The sequence below is a fragment of the Phodopus roborovskii genome, unplaced genomic scaffold (assembly GCF_943737965.1).
Source record: "Phodopus roborovskii unplaced genomic scaffold, PHOROB, whole genome shotgun sequence".
Lineage (NCBI taxonomy): Eukaryota > Metazoa > Chordata > Mammalia > Rodentia > Cricetidae > Phodopus > Phodopus roborovskii.
The window spans coordinates 2016130-2031018 of record NW_026125278.1 but is presented as its reverse complement, the minus strand read 5'-3'; the positions used below and the strand labels follow the sequence as shown (position 1 = coordinate 2031018).

The 14889-nt window shown below is 40.2% G+C and overlaps 1 protein-coding gene across 1 annotated transcript; it reads right to left on the bottom strand.

Moving 5' to 3' along the window:
- Positions 1 to 133: 133 nt before the first annotated feature.
- LOC127229467 (guanylate-binding protein 4) lies at positions 134 to 13490 on the bottom strand. Its single transcript, XM_051194577.1, has 11 exons — positions 13302 to 13490; positions 10560 to 10755; positions 8900 to 9027; positions 7321 to 7430; positions 6928 to 7124; positions 5431 to 5676; positions 3592 to 3872; positions 2613 to 2825; positions 1186 to 1288; positions 699 to 892; positions 134 to 456 (listed from the first exon to the last, which is right to left on the bottom strand). Exons 2-11 carry the CDS (start codon positions 10747 to 10749, stop codon positions 217 to 219), a joined length of 1902 nt encoding a protein of 633 aa, XP_051050534.1. The 5' UTR covers positions 10750 to 10755; positions 13302 to 13490; the 3' UTR covers positions 134 to 216.
- Positions 13491 to 14889: the final 1399 nt, after the last annotated feature.

Genomic DNA, 14889 nt, shown 5'->3' with positions numbered 1-14889 from the left:
TGCCAAAGATGTTAGCATGTAGGGTGAAGGCTCTATGGGCACCAGCTTGATGTCTCCATGTTCAATGAGTTGCATAGGTGTTGTCTTCAGCAACGGAGCCTTGAGAGCAAGTTGTGGAGAGTGGCCTATGCTCTTGGTTTTTGAGATTTAATAAATGAAGTTATCATGACACAGAGTTCAAAAATCTCAAGAGTAAAGAAGCACATCTACACTTTTCTAAGAAGAACTCTTTTTCTTTTTCATGTGAGTGCTTAGCATTTCCAACCCTAGACCAACTAGCTTAGCAGCACCAGGCAATATTGAAACTAACACATTTCCAAACCCATCGAAGAGTTGAGCACCCAATGACCTGTCCTGTTTCTTATTCTTTTGAATCTCCTTTTGTAGTTGGCTTATCTCTGAATCCATTGCTTCATATTTCATTCTAAATCCCTCCTTAAGCATGTCTTCTTGGACCTATAAAAAGAAAAATACACTTGGGTTTGCTCTTGCAACTCAAATAGTTAAGGAATGTGCCTATCACTCCACCAAAACGTGCTCACTGATGAATTTGTCTCATTTCTGGGTGATGAGAAATTGCCAAAACCAGCTGTATCCTTTATTCTTCAGCACCATTCACAACAGTGGAGATGTCCGACAAGGCCAAACCTGAACACTATCTATCGCTCTGATGAGTTCTGGAGCTCACACAGTCTTACCTTCAACTTGTGTGCTAGTCTCTCCTCTTGCTCTCTCAGAAGGGTATTCCTCTCAGTCTCCATCTTCTCATGCAGCTGGACCATGTTTTCCTTGTAGCTTCTCTCTTGAGCTTCCATCACTTGCTGCAGTTCCTTCTGTTTCTGTCTCAGCAGCTCCTGCTCCTGTTCCGCTGTCTCCTTCTGAGCCCGCTCAGCTGCCCCACAAGGATTTGAGAGAGGTAAAATGCAACAGTCAGGAGTGAGCTCTGAGATACAGCTGATTTTGGAAAGTGTGCGAGAGAAGTCTAAATTCTAGTCCCCATATCTCCAGAGCACATTTTGGAATCATGCTAAAGGCATGTGTGACACTAGCTGAGGGAGACAATACCCCCTCTTGATTTCAGATTAGCAAAGTGTGTAATCTTTGTAAGAAGACATGTTTGACCATAAATCAGCAGGCTTAGCAAAAGCCTACCCATCCCTGTGAGATCTAAGTCCTCCCATGTACCTTCCATGGCCTTCTGCCCATCAGTGAGGGCTTTGTCTGACTGCAGGATGGAGTCTTCTATGGTAACCTGAGAATGTAGGAAGCTCTGAAGGACATGATTTGCCTGGGGAAAAAGGAAAGTGAAATTGTCAGAATTGTCAGCCCACAAAAACACTACACATTTTCTCATCCTTCTTAAGACTGCACCCCGCCCCACGCCATGTCCTTCCCTTTCACAATAGTAAGTCAAATCTCTTTTGTAATTCTTGGAAGCCTTATGTGGTAGCCTTTGCCCAAGTTTCCCTTTCCAGATAGTGTTTCACTTTTCAGCCCAGGTTACAGCCATAGAGACCTAACAGATCCTCAAAAGTGCACTTTCCATTGTCTAATACACTCACACACTTCTTGTCTGCTAGAATCCTTGTTGTGTTTTTATGAGCCTGGGAAACACCCATTGTTAATCCATTTTTGCTCTGTATCTTCTTTTAGAGGGAGCATCACTAAGCTGTCTTCTGAGGTCTGCATGGCTGCTAAATACACTGGGCAGTCAGTCCTACTTGCTCTTCTGTGGCCTGACAATGCATTAGTGTCTCAATTGTCTCATTGCACAACTCTTAAATGCACACAACAGTAGTACCTAATTAGACACTTATTCTGAGGATTGAATTGTCTCTTCCAAAGTGCCATGCATTTTCAAGTTACTGATGGTATCTGCCATGTAATATAAGGTATTAAAATTTGGGCATACTGGCTCATGTCTGTAATACCAGCACTGGAAGGTTAAGGTTGTCAAATTGCAAGTTCAGTGCCACTCTGGCCTTGTTGCATAGGACTCTATCTCAGAACAACTCAAAGGGAAATAAAATCTAAAAATAGAGGGTTGGCCTTGTGAACATTATTGCAACCACTATAATATTAATTGCATCATTGTTTCTGCTCTCTGTTTGTGCCAGGGTAGTTCTTACTCCGTTGAATTCATCCAACTGACAATTTATATGTGAGGTAATAACATCAGTATCTTAGGAACAAATGGGTCTTTGATCTTCAAATCCCACTATTTAGTTTAGAAAAAAAATGCCTTGGCTAATCAATGGAAAAATATTCTACTCCAGTAAGGATTATTTATTGTAAACTACTTTGAGGGAAAGACTAATTTTGTGACTTCATTGAGAAACAGAAGAATAGAGATAGGGATATCCTCATCACACCATATATGTGTATGTATGAAAATTTCTTAATATAACACAGTTCCTACAGTGAAATATATAAACAATGAAAATTTAAGTAAATAAATAGATAAAAATAGTTAACTCTGTATATAAAAAGCTGGAAGTGCATAGGTAGACATGCTCAGCCATGTCCTCTCGAAAAGTTCAGATCTAGGGAGGAAAGATACTTCCTGGTAACCCTGAGACCCATGTCCCTGTTGTTTATTCCTCATTCCTCACCTTCACTCCCTTCCTGGGCACTCGCTCATAGCCCTGTTCAACCTTCTTCCTGGTTTCTAAGTAGAGGCTGTGCCCACCAGGAACAGAGAAAACTCCACGTGAGATACTATCCCTCAGGGGCTCTGAAAGCTTGTCCAGCTCAGCCTGGCAGTAACTGAGAGATGCTGCTTCGTTCTGTTGCATGAAAGTTTCCTTCTTTTCCTCTATGGCAGCCTGTCAAGGGATTGTAGAGATAACCGGAAAGACAGCTGTTAGAAAACAGATGCAGCTGTGATCTTGGAGGATATGGAAATTACACCGTGGATCAGGAGACTCTCTTCAATGCCATGTCTGCATAATCATGGACATTCTATGCCTTTCTAGTGGCCAGGCTCATTGGCTGTGAAATAATAAGGTCTAGGGGCAGGACCTTTGGCTCTAACTATTCTCCTGCTGAACAATGGGACATGGTTGGCAGAAGTATTTCCTCCAAGAATTAATATGGAAGAAAATACACCTGTAAAAAAGCAACTCACACAGCAACTGGATCTTTGTATAGGTTCATGAGCCCTTCCTTAATTATTCAATGGAGAGCATGGGTATGTGCAGACATAATAATAAAACGTGGTACTTATAAATTACAGTCTAAAGGAGTTTCTTGATTGAGTTATGAGGCTGTGCAGAGCTTTAAAGTGAGAACCAAATTAAGTCTGCATCATGCTTCAGTTTCCTGGCACCCTAAGCAGAGCACGCCAGCCTCCCTGCACTGTGCTTATTATCTACAGAACTTAGGTAATACATATGCTTTCTCATGCTGACACATTTATTGAAAATTCTTGTGCATCAATGAAAAATTAAACAAGTCCCTGAATTTTGAGCCTGTAGAACCCTGTCACTCACAAGAATCCAGATGAATGGTAAGGTCAAAATGGCAGTCATTAATCAACACTCCTCAAAGTGGGTATCAGAAATTAAAAAAGAAAAGGCCCAGGCACAGTACCACCAAGTTCCTCTGGAAGAGCTGGTTTTCATCCTTGAAAGAGTGCTTCATGAAGACAGCAATGGCTTCCTTCTCACAGGCTGCATGCACACTGAGGAGTTCCTGCAGTGTGTCTGTGGGGAGCCTCACTAGCAGGACCATCTGCTCACTGTACTGGTCAGTTGCCTTCTGCACAGCTAGAGAGTTCTCACGCTGGGCCAGAGTTGTCACCGCATTTTCCAGACAAGGCACTGTTCCACTATTGATGGAATCCACATAGGTTGTCACCAGAGTTGCCAGTCCTAACAAAGGCAAAGAATTTAAGGTTAAATAACAAGCTAACATTTGTTAATTTCATAAAATTCATGAATCAGCAATGCATATTAAACTACTTAGGCAATGAATTTTTCAAGCATGAAAGCAAAGCCTATTTCATTGGACCCACCCTCAAATGAAAATATTAATGTTTTTTAAAAAAATTAAAGAATTTCAAGACAATAACAGAGCATTACGTGAGAGGAGCAGCTCTTCTGAGTACAGCTGTCATGTAACTGAAGAGCCATTTCATTGAAGGACATGTGTGTGTAACATGTGTTGGGGGGACTGTGTGTGTGGTTGCATGTCTTTGTGTGTGTTGAGGCCAAATGAGAACATTTGTCGGCTTATTTTAATTTTGTATTTTACCGAGACAAAGTCTCTCACTGACTGAAAGGAGGCAAAACTAGCTGAGTATCACCAATCATCCGTCTGCCTCTGCTTCCCAGTTACAGGTGTGTGCCACCACTCTCAACACTGTTAGGTCAATTCTAATTGAAGTCATGCTTGCAAGCTAAGCCCTCTACTGACTGAATCATCTCCTGAATCCAAAACTAGTGAATTTTTATCCCAAACTCTTAATGAACTTTTAGGAACCTTGGTCTCTTACTTACTTCAGAACTTTTTTTTTAACCAAATTCTTGTATCCTTGTACATTATTTCATACACAAGTATTTCCTCTTTAATGGGAATACTAATTCCCAACTAATCTTCTGTCTTCCTGGTACTTGGTACAGACCCCAGTAGATTAAAAATTTAACAAATGTTTACTGTGCAATTAACTAATGAAACCAAAGTTTTTTTTTAAATAGTTTTCTGATTTTCGTATACCCTGGTCAGAAATGAAATTTGGGCCTTTGATGGGGGATGTCCACTATATGCTGTAACTAGGTGAAGTTGTTTCAGACAATGGACAGGCAGAATTTAGCTAGGTGGGAATTCCAAACATAGAAGAAGGGAGAAGGAAGACAGAGATAGGGACTCCATGTAGCCAATGAGGAAGCAGGACACAAGGGCATCATCTAGGTAAGCCAAGGCTATATGGTGATACATAGATTAATATAAATGGGTTAATAATTAAGAGAGAGGTAACCAGTTAGAAGCCTAAGCCAATGACAAAACAATTATAAACATATATTAAGTCTCTGAGTGGTTATTTCATAGCAGCTGTGGGGACCCAGTGGGCATTGAGAAACCAGCCAATGGGAACCATGATAGATGGAGAAAAGGCTCCCTTTTAGAGGGCTTAAAACAAAGTGATGCAACCAGGTAAAATGAAAGATGGCATACGCTATCAGGTCAGGACAGAGAAACACAAACACCAGCTTCCTTCGTCTTGCTTCTTTGATCATTAGTCACTTCTTAAGATATATTAGGTTTCAATAAGACCCCATGCAGAGAGATAATATTTAAGAAAGACAAAATTTTCTGATTCACGTGAACAGCTGTTTCTCTGTACTCATATGAGATACTAACATTTAATCCAAGTTTTACAGCAAGTGATTTCAAAGTAGAGAGATATTTCCTGGGACAAAGGTAACTCACGGTTTCCATTGACAATGATTCCCTCTTTCAAGGTCTTGGCCTTTGCACTGGAGAAGATGTAAGAACAGAATGCTTTTGATTGTGCTTGGAAATTGTGGTCAAGCTGGTCTTCTGGCATTTCTTCAACACGGACTAAGAGTTCTCTTTCTTTTGTAGGTCGATCAAAGACAAAACACTTCCGCTTTGGAAAGAAATGCCTAATGCATTCCCTAGGTAAGTTAGAATTTTGGGCTTTGAGACTTCTGCCTGTAAAAAATATACAAAAGAATTTTTTTTCTTTGATAGGACAGCCTTCAGGCTAAGGGCCTGGTGTTTTCATTTCCAGAGAGTTTAAAAAAATCACAGCTGTTCTTCTATCAATATGACTCGACTCCTTTTATCCACAACATGGCTCTTCATTTGAGCACTAAGACAATGATAAATCCATTTCTGCTTAAAAGTAAACAACAATGAAGTAATTATGAAGACAAAGAGGACCTGTTATCCATGGGATGAGGGCAACTAATTTTCTATCTTCCTAGTACTCGGTACAGACTCCAATGGGTTAAGAATTTAACATTTACTGGACAATTAACTAAAGAAACCAAAGTGCTAGAAAAAGTTTTCTAACTTTTTCTATATCCTGGTCAGAAATGAAATTTGGGCCTTAAAAAAAAGTGATGCAGAAAACAGGAAAAAAAGAAAGATGATATATGATATCAGGGTAGGACAGAAACTACAGACAACAGCTTCCTATAGACACACACCAAAAATGCATTAGGATATTCTGTGCCTTGACAATTGTGATGAATAATATTAATTTAATGTAATATAAAGCTGTCTTCTCTCTCCTAAATCAGTCTGTTAGTCTTGACTGAGAATTAGAGCAATCCTGTCCTATTATGCAGGTATTCAATGAATAATTGTTGAGAGAAAAAAGTGAATGAGTGAATAAACAGAGAGACCTCTCTCAAGAACTAAATATTGTATATTCAAAAATATATACAATGTCAAATATATTAACTGTGATGCTGTCAAGAGAAGGTGAGGATAAGGAAGTAAAATAAAAGATTTGAATCTTATTGAAAGGAAATATTGTTTTTCTTAACTTTTCATAATATATCCTTTATCTAAAAAATCTTAAGTAGCCAAGTAGTAGTAAAATAGACTGTACAAAAGAATTACAATTTGGAGTATATAACTTCATTTCATATGATTTTATGTGACCTGTGTATACTCCCATTCTCTCTCTCTCTCTCTCTCTCTCTCTGTGTGTGTGTGTGTGTGTGTGTGTGTGTGTGGGCGTGTGTGCGCATGTGTATACACACATACTGTTTTCATATTTAAACTCCAACAGCTGAAGATTTTCCAGTGTAATAACCATGGAAAACGTTCATCAATTGCTTTTCAGTTATCAGTTTATTGCTGGCTTAGAGTTCAAGTTAGGGTGAAAGCAACATTTACGCCAAGTACTCAATGAGATGGGTAGAGCCTCCCTCCCAAGCCAGGCTCTGATACCTGGAATCAGCTTCAGGGCATTCTCCAGGTACTCGTCTGCTGTGATGACGTGTCCATCTAACTTCAGCTCCAGAGTGAAATCCCGAACAACCCAGATGAAGTCTGGAAAGAAACTCACAAACTCATCAGAGTCATCCATTTCTTCAGATCGGGAAGTGGATTTTGCCCTGATCAGCTCTGTTAGTTCAGTTACATAGCTGGCACCTTAGTTAAAGAATAAAAGGCAGCATTCTCCCCTCCCCAGATTTCTCCTGCAAACCCATTTTACAAGCACCTTCGTTTTTCCCACAAACCCTTTTCCTAAGTCCTACTGGCTGAGTAATATAAGCAATATTCCCAGTTGTCACTCTTTTAGATTAATGAAACAAGGCAGCTCAGTCCCTGGAAGGATACTGCAGCTGCTCCAGGGCCTGCTGGTTGATGGTGTTCATGCTGTTGTAGACGAAGGTGCTGCTTAGAAGCACGGCCAGGGCGAAGATCCAAGAGTCATTCTTAGAGTCACCCTAAAAGGCACAGGAGGGCAAGAGACTTCAGAATCTACATCTACTTTTTCACTTGTTTTTTTACTGCTTAAGCAGAAACACGGGAGAAAAATAGGATGAAGAATAACATTATGAAGAATAAAAAATTTGTATTTCCTTTTCAGTGTTGAACTGACCGTACCAGTTTCCATAGCCAAAATTGATGATGCTGTCCATGTTTGCTCTACTGCTTAAACACAGTGTATGTGCAATATCGACATACCATTTAATTAACAGGTTATCAATTATGTCTTATTAGAGACAGGAATATTTACTCGAATTCAACAACTATTCAGGAAACATCTACAAAACACCAGGTACTACAATGATCTGGGTGAATGCAAATCTTCATGTAACATTAGGGAGAGACAGACCTGTAGATATAGAAATAGGACCAAGATGATCATTTGTGCCAAAAGTAGAATGGAATGCTAGTACATAAAGAAAAATGATTAACTTTAGTGAGTGCAAGAAGGGCTATGTAACTTCAGAGTGAGGTGACGGTGTAGCTGAGTTATGATGGCTCTGGTAGAAAACCAGCTTCTTTTCAAATGCATGCTAGTCGATGCAATTAGAGATTTTAGTAAATCACACACGTGGGAAGACCAATACTCAGTAAGTAAAAATATTGTAAGTGAAAGCCAGGCAAATAGAACTACCCACTCCCACAAACCCCTGAGTCAATGGTTTGCACTCTATCATCGGGGTCCACTATAGTGTCTCTCCCTTGCTCTTGTGAAGCCTATGGACTTGGTTCTTATAAGACCTGATATAGCAGCAGGAAATCTTAGATATTTTGAGGACATCTTCTTTTCAATTCCCTATTTTGATATTCTTAAAAATGTTGGATTTGGATAAATGGAACCAAAGCTTAGGTCAGACTAAACTTGCTTCTACAAGAATTCATCTCGGTTTACTAGAGGGTTGGTTGTATAACTCATGATGAAATGTTTAGCCCTACATCCACAGTAATCGACATCCAAAGCTGTTGTTGCTACCTACAAGTTAAATTCAAAGTTCAATGACCTAATAGGTGACAACTTCCCTTCAGAAAGCATTATCCATTCAGACAACTTGATTTATTTTCTACTTCTATGAACTCACAACACTTTGGACTGATCTCATAGTGTACATCTCCTTTTTCCTAGACTAATAATGAGCCTGAATCAAGTACTATACGACCTCTAGTATACAGTATGAAATCCTAGAATTCAGCTTCTCAAAAATAATTACTTAACTCTATTATTCACAAAGTGCAAAAACAAGACTGTCCTCCATTATAACAAACTTTTTGAGTTTACCAAAGGAGTACATTCCCCCAAGGGAAGCAGCTTAGTCTCCTCGTCAATAACTTGCTTGCAATTCTTACCATCAGCACAGAAGTTGAACTAAAGCAACAATCAAATGATACACAAAGGATAAAGACCAGCCTCCATAACTCTCTGGCTTACCTTTTCCACATCACCAAGACCCTCCGTGTCCAGAAGCACGAGTGTGAATTTTGGTTTGGTGGGGTGAGGCACACACCACATCCAGATGCCCTTAGTTTCAGACCTCACTGTGGAGCCCAGATTGAAGCCTGCAACAGAGAATAAGAAAGCAACATGCATGCATGCACATGAATCCTTAGAATACAGGAGACAGAAGTTCTACCCACAATGACACTGAGTTGATTCAGGTACAAGATATTAGGAGGAAAACAGCCACTGCATGCACTGCATGTTCTTTCTAGGAAGAGGAAAGTAGTGGGACCAGGGCAGATTGAATGACTTAATTTTTGAAATACTTGAATGTGCATAAAGTAAGACATGCCAATTGCAAGACATGAAGAGCAGTCTCGCCTTGTCTATAAGCTAATGGCACAGAGCAAAACTCACCACATTAACAAAAATTAAAATCAGAGGGAGTTTGTATAAAGAAGTACAGAATTCTCTGTTGCTGTTAATAAATGTTAATTATACATAAAGTTTAAAAAGCAACTTGATGTCATTGGGAAACACTGAACATGCAAAAGTCCTGAATCTAGATTCACTCTGGTTATGCTACACTGAGAGAAGTTTGTGCAAAAATGTGCCAGCATGAAGACAAGCTTTTGTGGGAAAGCCTTGCTCTCCACAGTAAGCTCTGCAAAGAAATCAGTGCTCACCACAACAAATGCCACCTTCACATACTGACATACTACGAACTCTTTTAAAAGTAATTTAGTAATAAGTATGACAAACCCAGATGGATTTTATAAATTTGTGAGCAAAAGAAGCCAGAGATATCAGAATATGTCCAACACATGAATTCTGATACATTAAAATAGACATGTGTTTTATGTAAATACGTGTAAGAATACTCCTTAAGAAGTTTAAAAGTAGGTCAAGGTGAACTTACTTTTATAGATGCATAGTTAGATTTCATAACTAGTATTGTAAATCAATGGGGGAAGTTTCCTGCAAATAAGAATATTGATGGGCCTTGGGAAAGTATAAGATGATATGAATAAAGTATTTGGATGCTAACAAAGTTTTATATTTTTACCTAGTCAGTACAGAAATAAGAATTGTCTTTATTAATTATGTATTTTATGTAACCGTGTGTGTGTGTGTGTGTGTGTGTGTGTGTGTGTGTGTCATTACATATATTTGAAAAGGCTTAGGAGAGAATTATATATATATATATATTTGTTAAAATGCTATGATGAAGTAAGGCAGAAAAATAAAGAGATGACTCAAGTAAGATATGCCATGAAATCAAATCCTCCCTCTTTCCTCCTTCCCTCTCTCCTTATCCACTTCTCCTCATCTCCCACTCCTCTCTTTCTCCTCCTTTCTTTCCCTCTATTTCTCTCTCCTCTCTATTTTCCTGCCTCACAGAGTAGTTTTCAAAATCCAGTTGCCCAACATCCCTACCCTCCTTCCCTTCTTGCTTCCTTACACCACCCCATCTTCATTATTTTAATAAGCAAAACACAATGAATTACATTTGCATCGTAAATAGTAAAACTAAGAAGAGAAAAATGGGAACAAGATGGGAATTGATGTGAGCAGGAGAGAATGGTTAGTTTGCCCTGTTAATGATTCTAAGCAAATGGCCTCTGTCCTTCTGTCTAAGGACAGCACTCACCATGGTCCTGTCTTGCCAACCTGTTCATCAGGTAGGACTTCCCTGTACGGTACAGCCCTACAATGGCCACCACCACCACAGGCTGCGTAATCTTCTCAAGAATGTTTACTGCTTTGGGATTCACCCTCAGGTATTCATTCTCATTTTCCACTAGACAGATGGGAGCCTCCATGCTGACACCAAATACCATGATAACCTGCAAACACAAAACACTTTCTCAGTTGAGGTCTCCAAGCCACCTCTAGCGGCAGGTCAGTTGGCATGTATTTCTGCAATGTGCCCATCAACTTAAGTTTTTGTTTATTGCTTATTTCATCTTTGTTGTTATTGGAGTTGGCTGACAAAGCTTCAGTAATCTGTCTGGGATAAGCACTCCAAAACCAATAAGAGTAGAAGAGAGGAGATATATTCACCAGTGGACCAAAGCCAAGATGGCTCCTGAAAGTTTCTTTCTGGAATCTAGTTTGCATTCACATTTTACACTCTACGACCACAAAGTGTGGCAAGCAGGCAAGCAAGGGTGATTTTGTTTTTCAAAAGCATACATGGCAGTTTGTTTTTTGCTTTACAAGAACATGTTACATTTGGTAGGTGTAAAGCCTTTGTAGTGAGGTTAAGGGCAACAACGTACCATGTTTTGGCTATTTCTCCAGTTGGTTCTAGTCCAGTGAGCAAATGAAGGCATGCTTGGCAACAAGCAATACAAGCATGATGTTTTAAGTCAATCCAATAATTGGTCTTTATTACCCTTTTCTACTTCAGCAAAGTCTTACATGGCTCTGGCTAGCATCAGACTTTCTATGTAGTATGGACTGGTCTTGAAAAACCAATCCCACCATAGAGTTTCTTTGTCTGCTGAGATTACGTGTGTGCACCATCACACCTGGCTTTCTAATAATGATTTTTTTCCCTTGGTGGGAGACAGGGGCTTTATTATATTTTAGGGTTTTTTTTTTTTTTTTGTTTGCTTGTTTTGTTTTTTTAGGTTGTATCCCACCAAGCCCAGGATGACCTCTAATTTTTTATTTTTATTTATTTATTTGTTTATTTATTTATTTTGTAGCAGAGGCTCATCTTGAACTACTGATTCTGCTGCCTCTGAGCATGGATGGGTATCACCATGCCTAATTCATATTCGGCTGAGAGGTGAAGCTAGTGCTGCAAGCACTCTACTAACAGATCAGCCCCAGGACCCTCAACTTACTTTCTGTACAATGATAAGTGACAAGTATGTGGCCTTACACTGGCAACTCGTCATCCCCCATTGGCTTCCTGACCATGATGTGGAAGATGACACATGAATATTATTTCTCTCCCGTGGCTAATTTCTCTGAAAATGCATCCTAATTAATAAATACTCCTGTGGGCAAAGCTCTGAAGGTGGTATCATACCTGTGTTATCACATAAAAGGATCCTGCATGCTTAAATGCTATTGCCTTTCATTTTCGCACGTGTTGGAGGCTATAGAGGCATGTTCAATGAATGCTAGAAAGCCGATAAGAGACTCAGTGGAGGAGGGGGAACCACCAGTCTTCCTGTCCCCATTTTATAGACCCTACCTCCAAAATTTCCCTGTCCGAATCGACTTTCCCGATTCAGATTTCTAAACTGATAAATTTCTTAAACTGGGAAGTACTAAACGGTCTCTATTGATTAAAGAATGACATGCCATTATGACATAAAATGTAATGGACTGAGATGCTGTTTGTCTTGGGGTATCAGCTTAAAAATTACTGTGGGGCTTTTTTTTTTTTTTTTTTTTTTTTTTTTTTTTTTCTTAACATCAATTAGGAGTAGGTGGCAAATGGGAAGGTTTCACTTCACCTCATACTCTGTGAAAGACATTACCGTAATGGTCAGTTCTCTCTCAATAAGAAAACATTGATGAGCATGTCATTTTTTTTTTCTCCCCATTTTCATGCAGGACTGAATTACTCTGAATTACTATCTCAACTAAGAAGCTTCAAATCCACGTTAAACAAATCAAACTTACAATAGCTTCATTTGGGTCTTGTAAATCATCCAGTTTCCAAAGGTAGCTTGAGGCACACAGAAGACAGTTAAAACCGCCTCAGCCCTAGGTGTTTCACAAGTCCGCCAAAGCGTTCTTGGATGGACCACACACCCTTTGAAACAACACAAGAGGCTCAGACTTTACCGCTGGCTGTTTTAAACTTTGGACTAATTCCACACCACAGGGCGCCAGAGTGCAGCTGGTACCACAGAGATGCACCAAACCCGCATTGAGGATTCAGTCTGTCTGACATGACATGACATGACATGACATGACATGACATGACATGACATGATATGACGTGATATGACGTGACGTGGCTCTGTTTTCTGTTTCTTCAACTCCAGGCGGCACACAGGGAGGGAGCAACTGAGCCCTGTGGTGGGTGAGGGAGAAGCTTTACCTGGAGCCTGGGATTAGGTCCCTCTGTAGTAGAAAGGACTTCGCCCCCTTAAGGTGAAGATGTGCGTAGGATTGCGCAGCCCGGAGCAGCTGTTCCGGTTGGAACCTGGCATCCTCCTCCGTGCCTGGCTGTGGCTGCGCCTCCATGACAAGCAGAGCTGTCCACACGCCCGGTGGCCGCAGAGCTGCCCCTTGTCACCGCGCCCACCAGGGCCAGTGTCACCTTGCACTCAGCGTACAGTTTGCGTGCGCCCCGGGACCTCGAGACCTTGTTGCATCCCCCTTAGAGATGTGTGTGTTAGTTACCGGGTCGCAAGGAACTCACCTGACTGTGAGCGAAGATTCTCCACTACCCAGGCTCTGTATCCTTAGGCTTACAGCTGTGCCTGGTTCCTCCTTAAAGCTCTTTTCATTAAAGAGTCGGGGTCAAACCGGATGTAGCATCCACCCACTTGTGGAGATAGAGAACTGAAATTGAAACTACATTGGCTTATGCTTGCTTCCTGAACTTTGCACCGTTTTCAGGAAATCTGTGGAAAACAAGAGAAAATTCCTGAAGTTCTCTGACAGATGATCAGACGAAAACAATTTGCTGACTCTCCAAATACTGATTTTTATTGGGTAATAACAGAGTGTTGCAACAAGGATTTGCCAGCTCCTGCCACAGCGAGCTACTAGCTTATACAAAGAATTTGATGGAAATGGAAACTTTTTTAACTTAAAAATTTTCGGCGCATGTGTGATATTAATACTGTACATATTAACAGGGCAATGGATGTTTCCACACATGTATACAGACTGTATACATCACATGATGCATGGTGTAGATTGACTTAACACAGTTATCTCTTCAAGCAGTTAACATTCCTTTTTGAGATGTGTATACCACACAAGCTTGGGTTAGTTAAACATTTTGGTGCATTTCGTTTTAGGGTGATTTTGTAGTTGAGATGTAACCTCATGTTCGGTTAAGGAGCATATATATTTAGAACAGAATAGTAAAGTGTCCATGCTTGATGCCTCCCTGGTGTTCCCTAGAGTCATCTTATTGAGCTAAGGGGGACAAGGGGCTAGGACAGGCCTGAGAACCATCCCTTAGAATGTCTTAAGATTACCCTTTAGTTGGGAATGTAGGTTTGATTCCCATCTGTTAGTTAATTGACATAAACTTAGCCCATCAAACAATGGAAACTGTGAACTCTGTTGAATACTGGTTGTCAGACTCAAGGCTAGGACATGAATGCATTTTGTTGAACAGAAGACATGGTGAATTGGGCAAATCCTAGAAAAAAAATAATACAAGTTTTATAGCTTTCATTTAAAAGGCTTTTTTTGTGATGCTTTTTTTCAAGACCAAATGGATCTACTTCAAATTGACTTGATCACTGTAGCAAGATGGTAAAACTACAGGAATCTAGGACCAAGACACTGTTCAATTGGAGCACAATGAGATTGTCCTGAAGTCACCAGAAAATAATGACACATTATGTGGGAAGTACTGTAATAATGTGAGTTCAAGGACTGCAACAGAATCTAGGTGGATCTGAGCCTTAAATGAGTCATGTGTGCTCCAGCTCCATCGCCTGCTTTCCGGTGGCTTTCCCGTGTCTTCTCTTTTTTCCTCCTTCATTTGGTCAATACTCCTGCTTCTTTTTGTTCTTTGCAGTTTCTTTCAGGGTTTCCTTCGTGGCTCACTTAGTGCTAGGCAGAGGCAGTGGACACAGAGGACAACCTACTAACTGCTATTTTCTCCTGAGCCATCAAGAGCTGATTCTACAATATAGCGGCCAAGACCTGCTCAGCTGACATCCAACCACAGATACACACACTTGTTAGTTTTCAGATTCAGCAGTGTGCATTCCGTGGAAAGAGAGAAATGCATATAGCTATAGGAAACTCTTCCCGTCCAGCCT

Coding starts and splice junctions, on each gene's coding strand:
- LOC127229467 (XM_051194577.1), bottom strand. CDS start 10,749: ATGGTATTTGGTGTCAGCATGGAGGCTCCCATCTGTCTAGTGGAAAAT. Junction 3,873..5,430: donor AATCATTGTCAATGGAAACC/GTGAGTTACCTT, acceptor TGCCTTTGTTAG/GACTGGCAACTCTGGTGACA. Junction 2,826..3,591: donor TCTTCCAGAGGAACTTGGTG/GTACTGTGCCTG, acceptor ATCCCTTGACAG/GCTGCCATAGAGGAAAAGAA.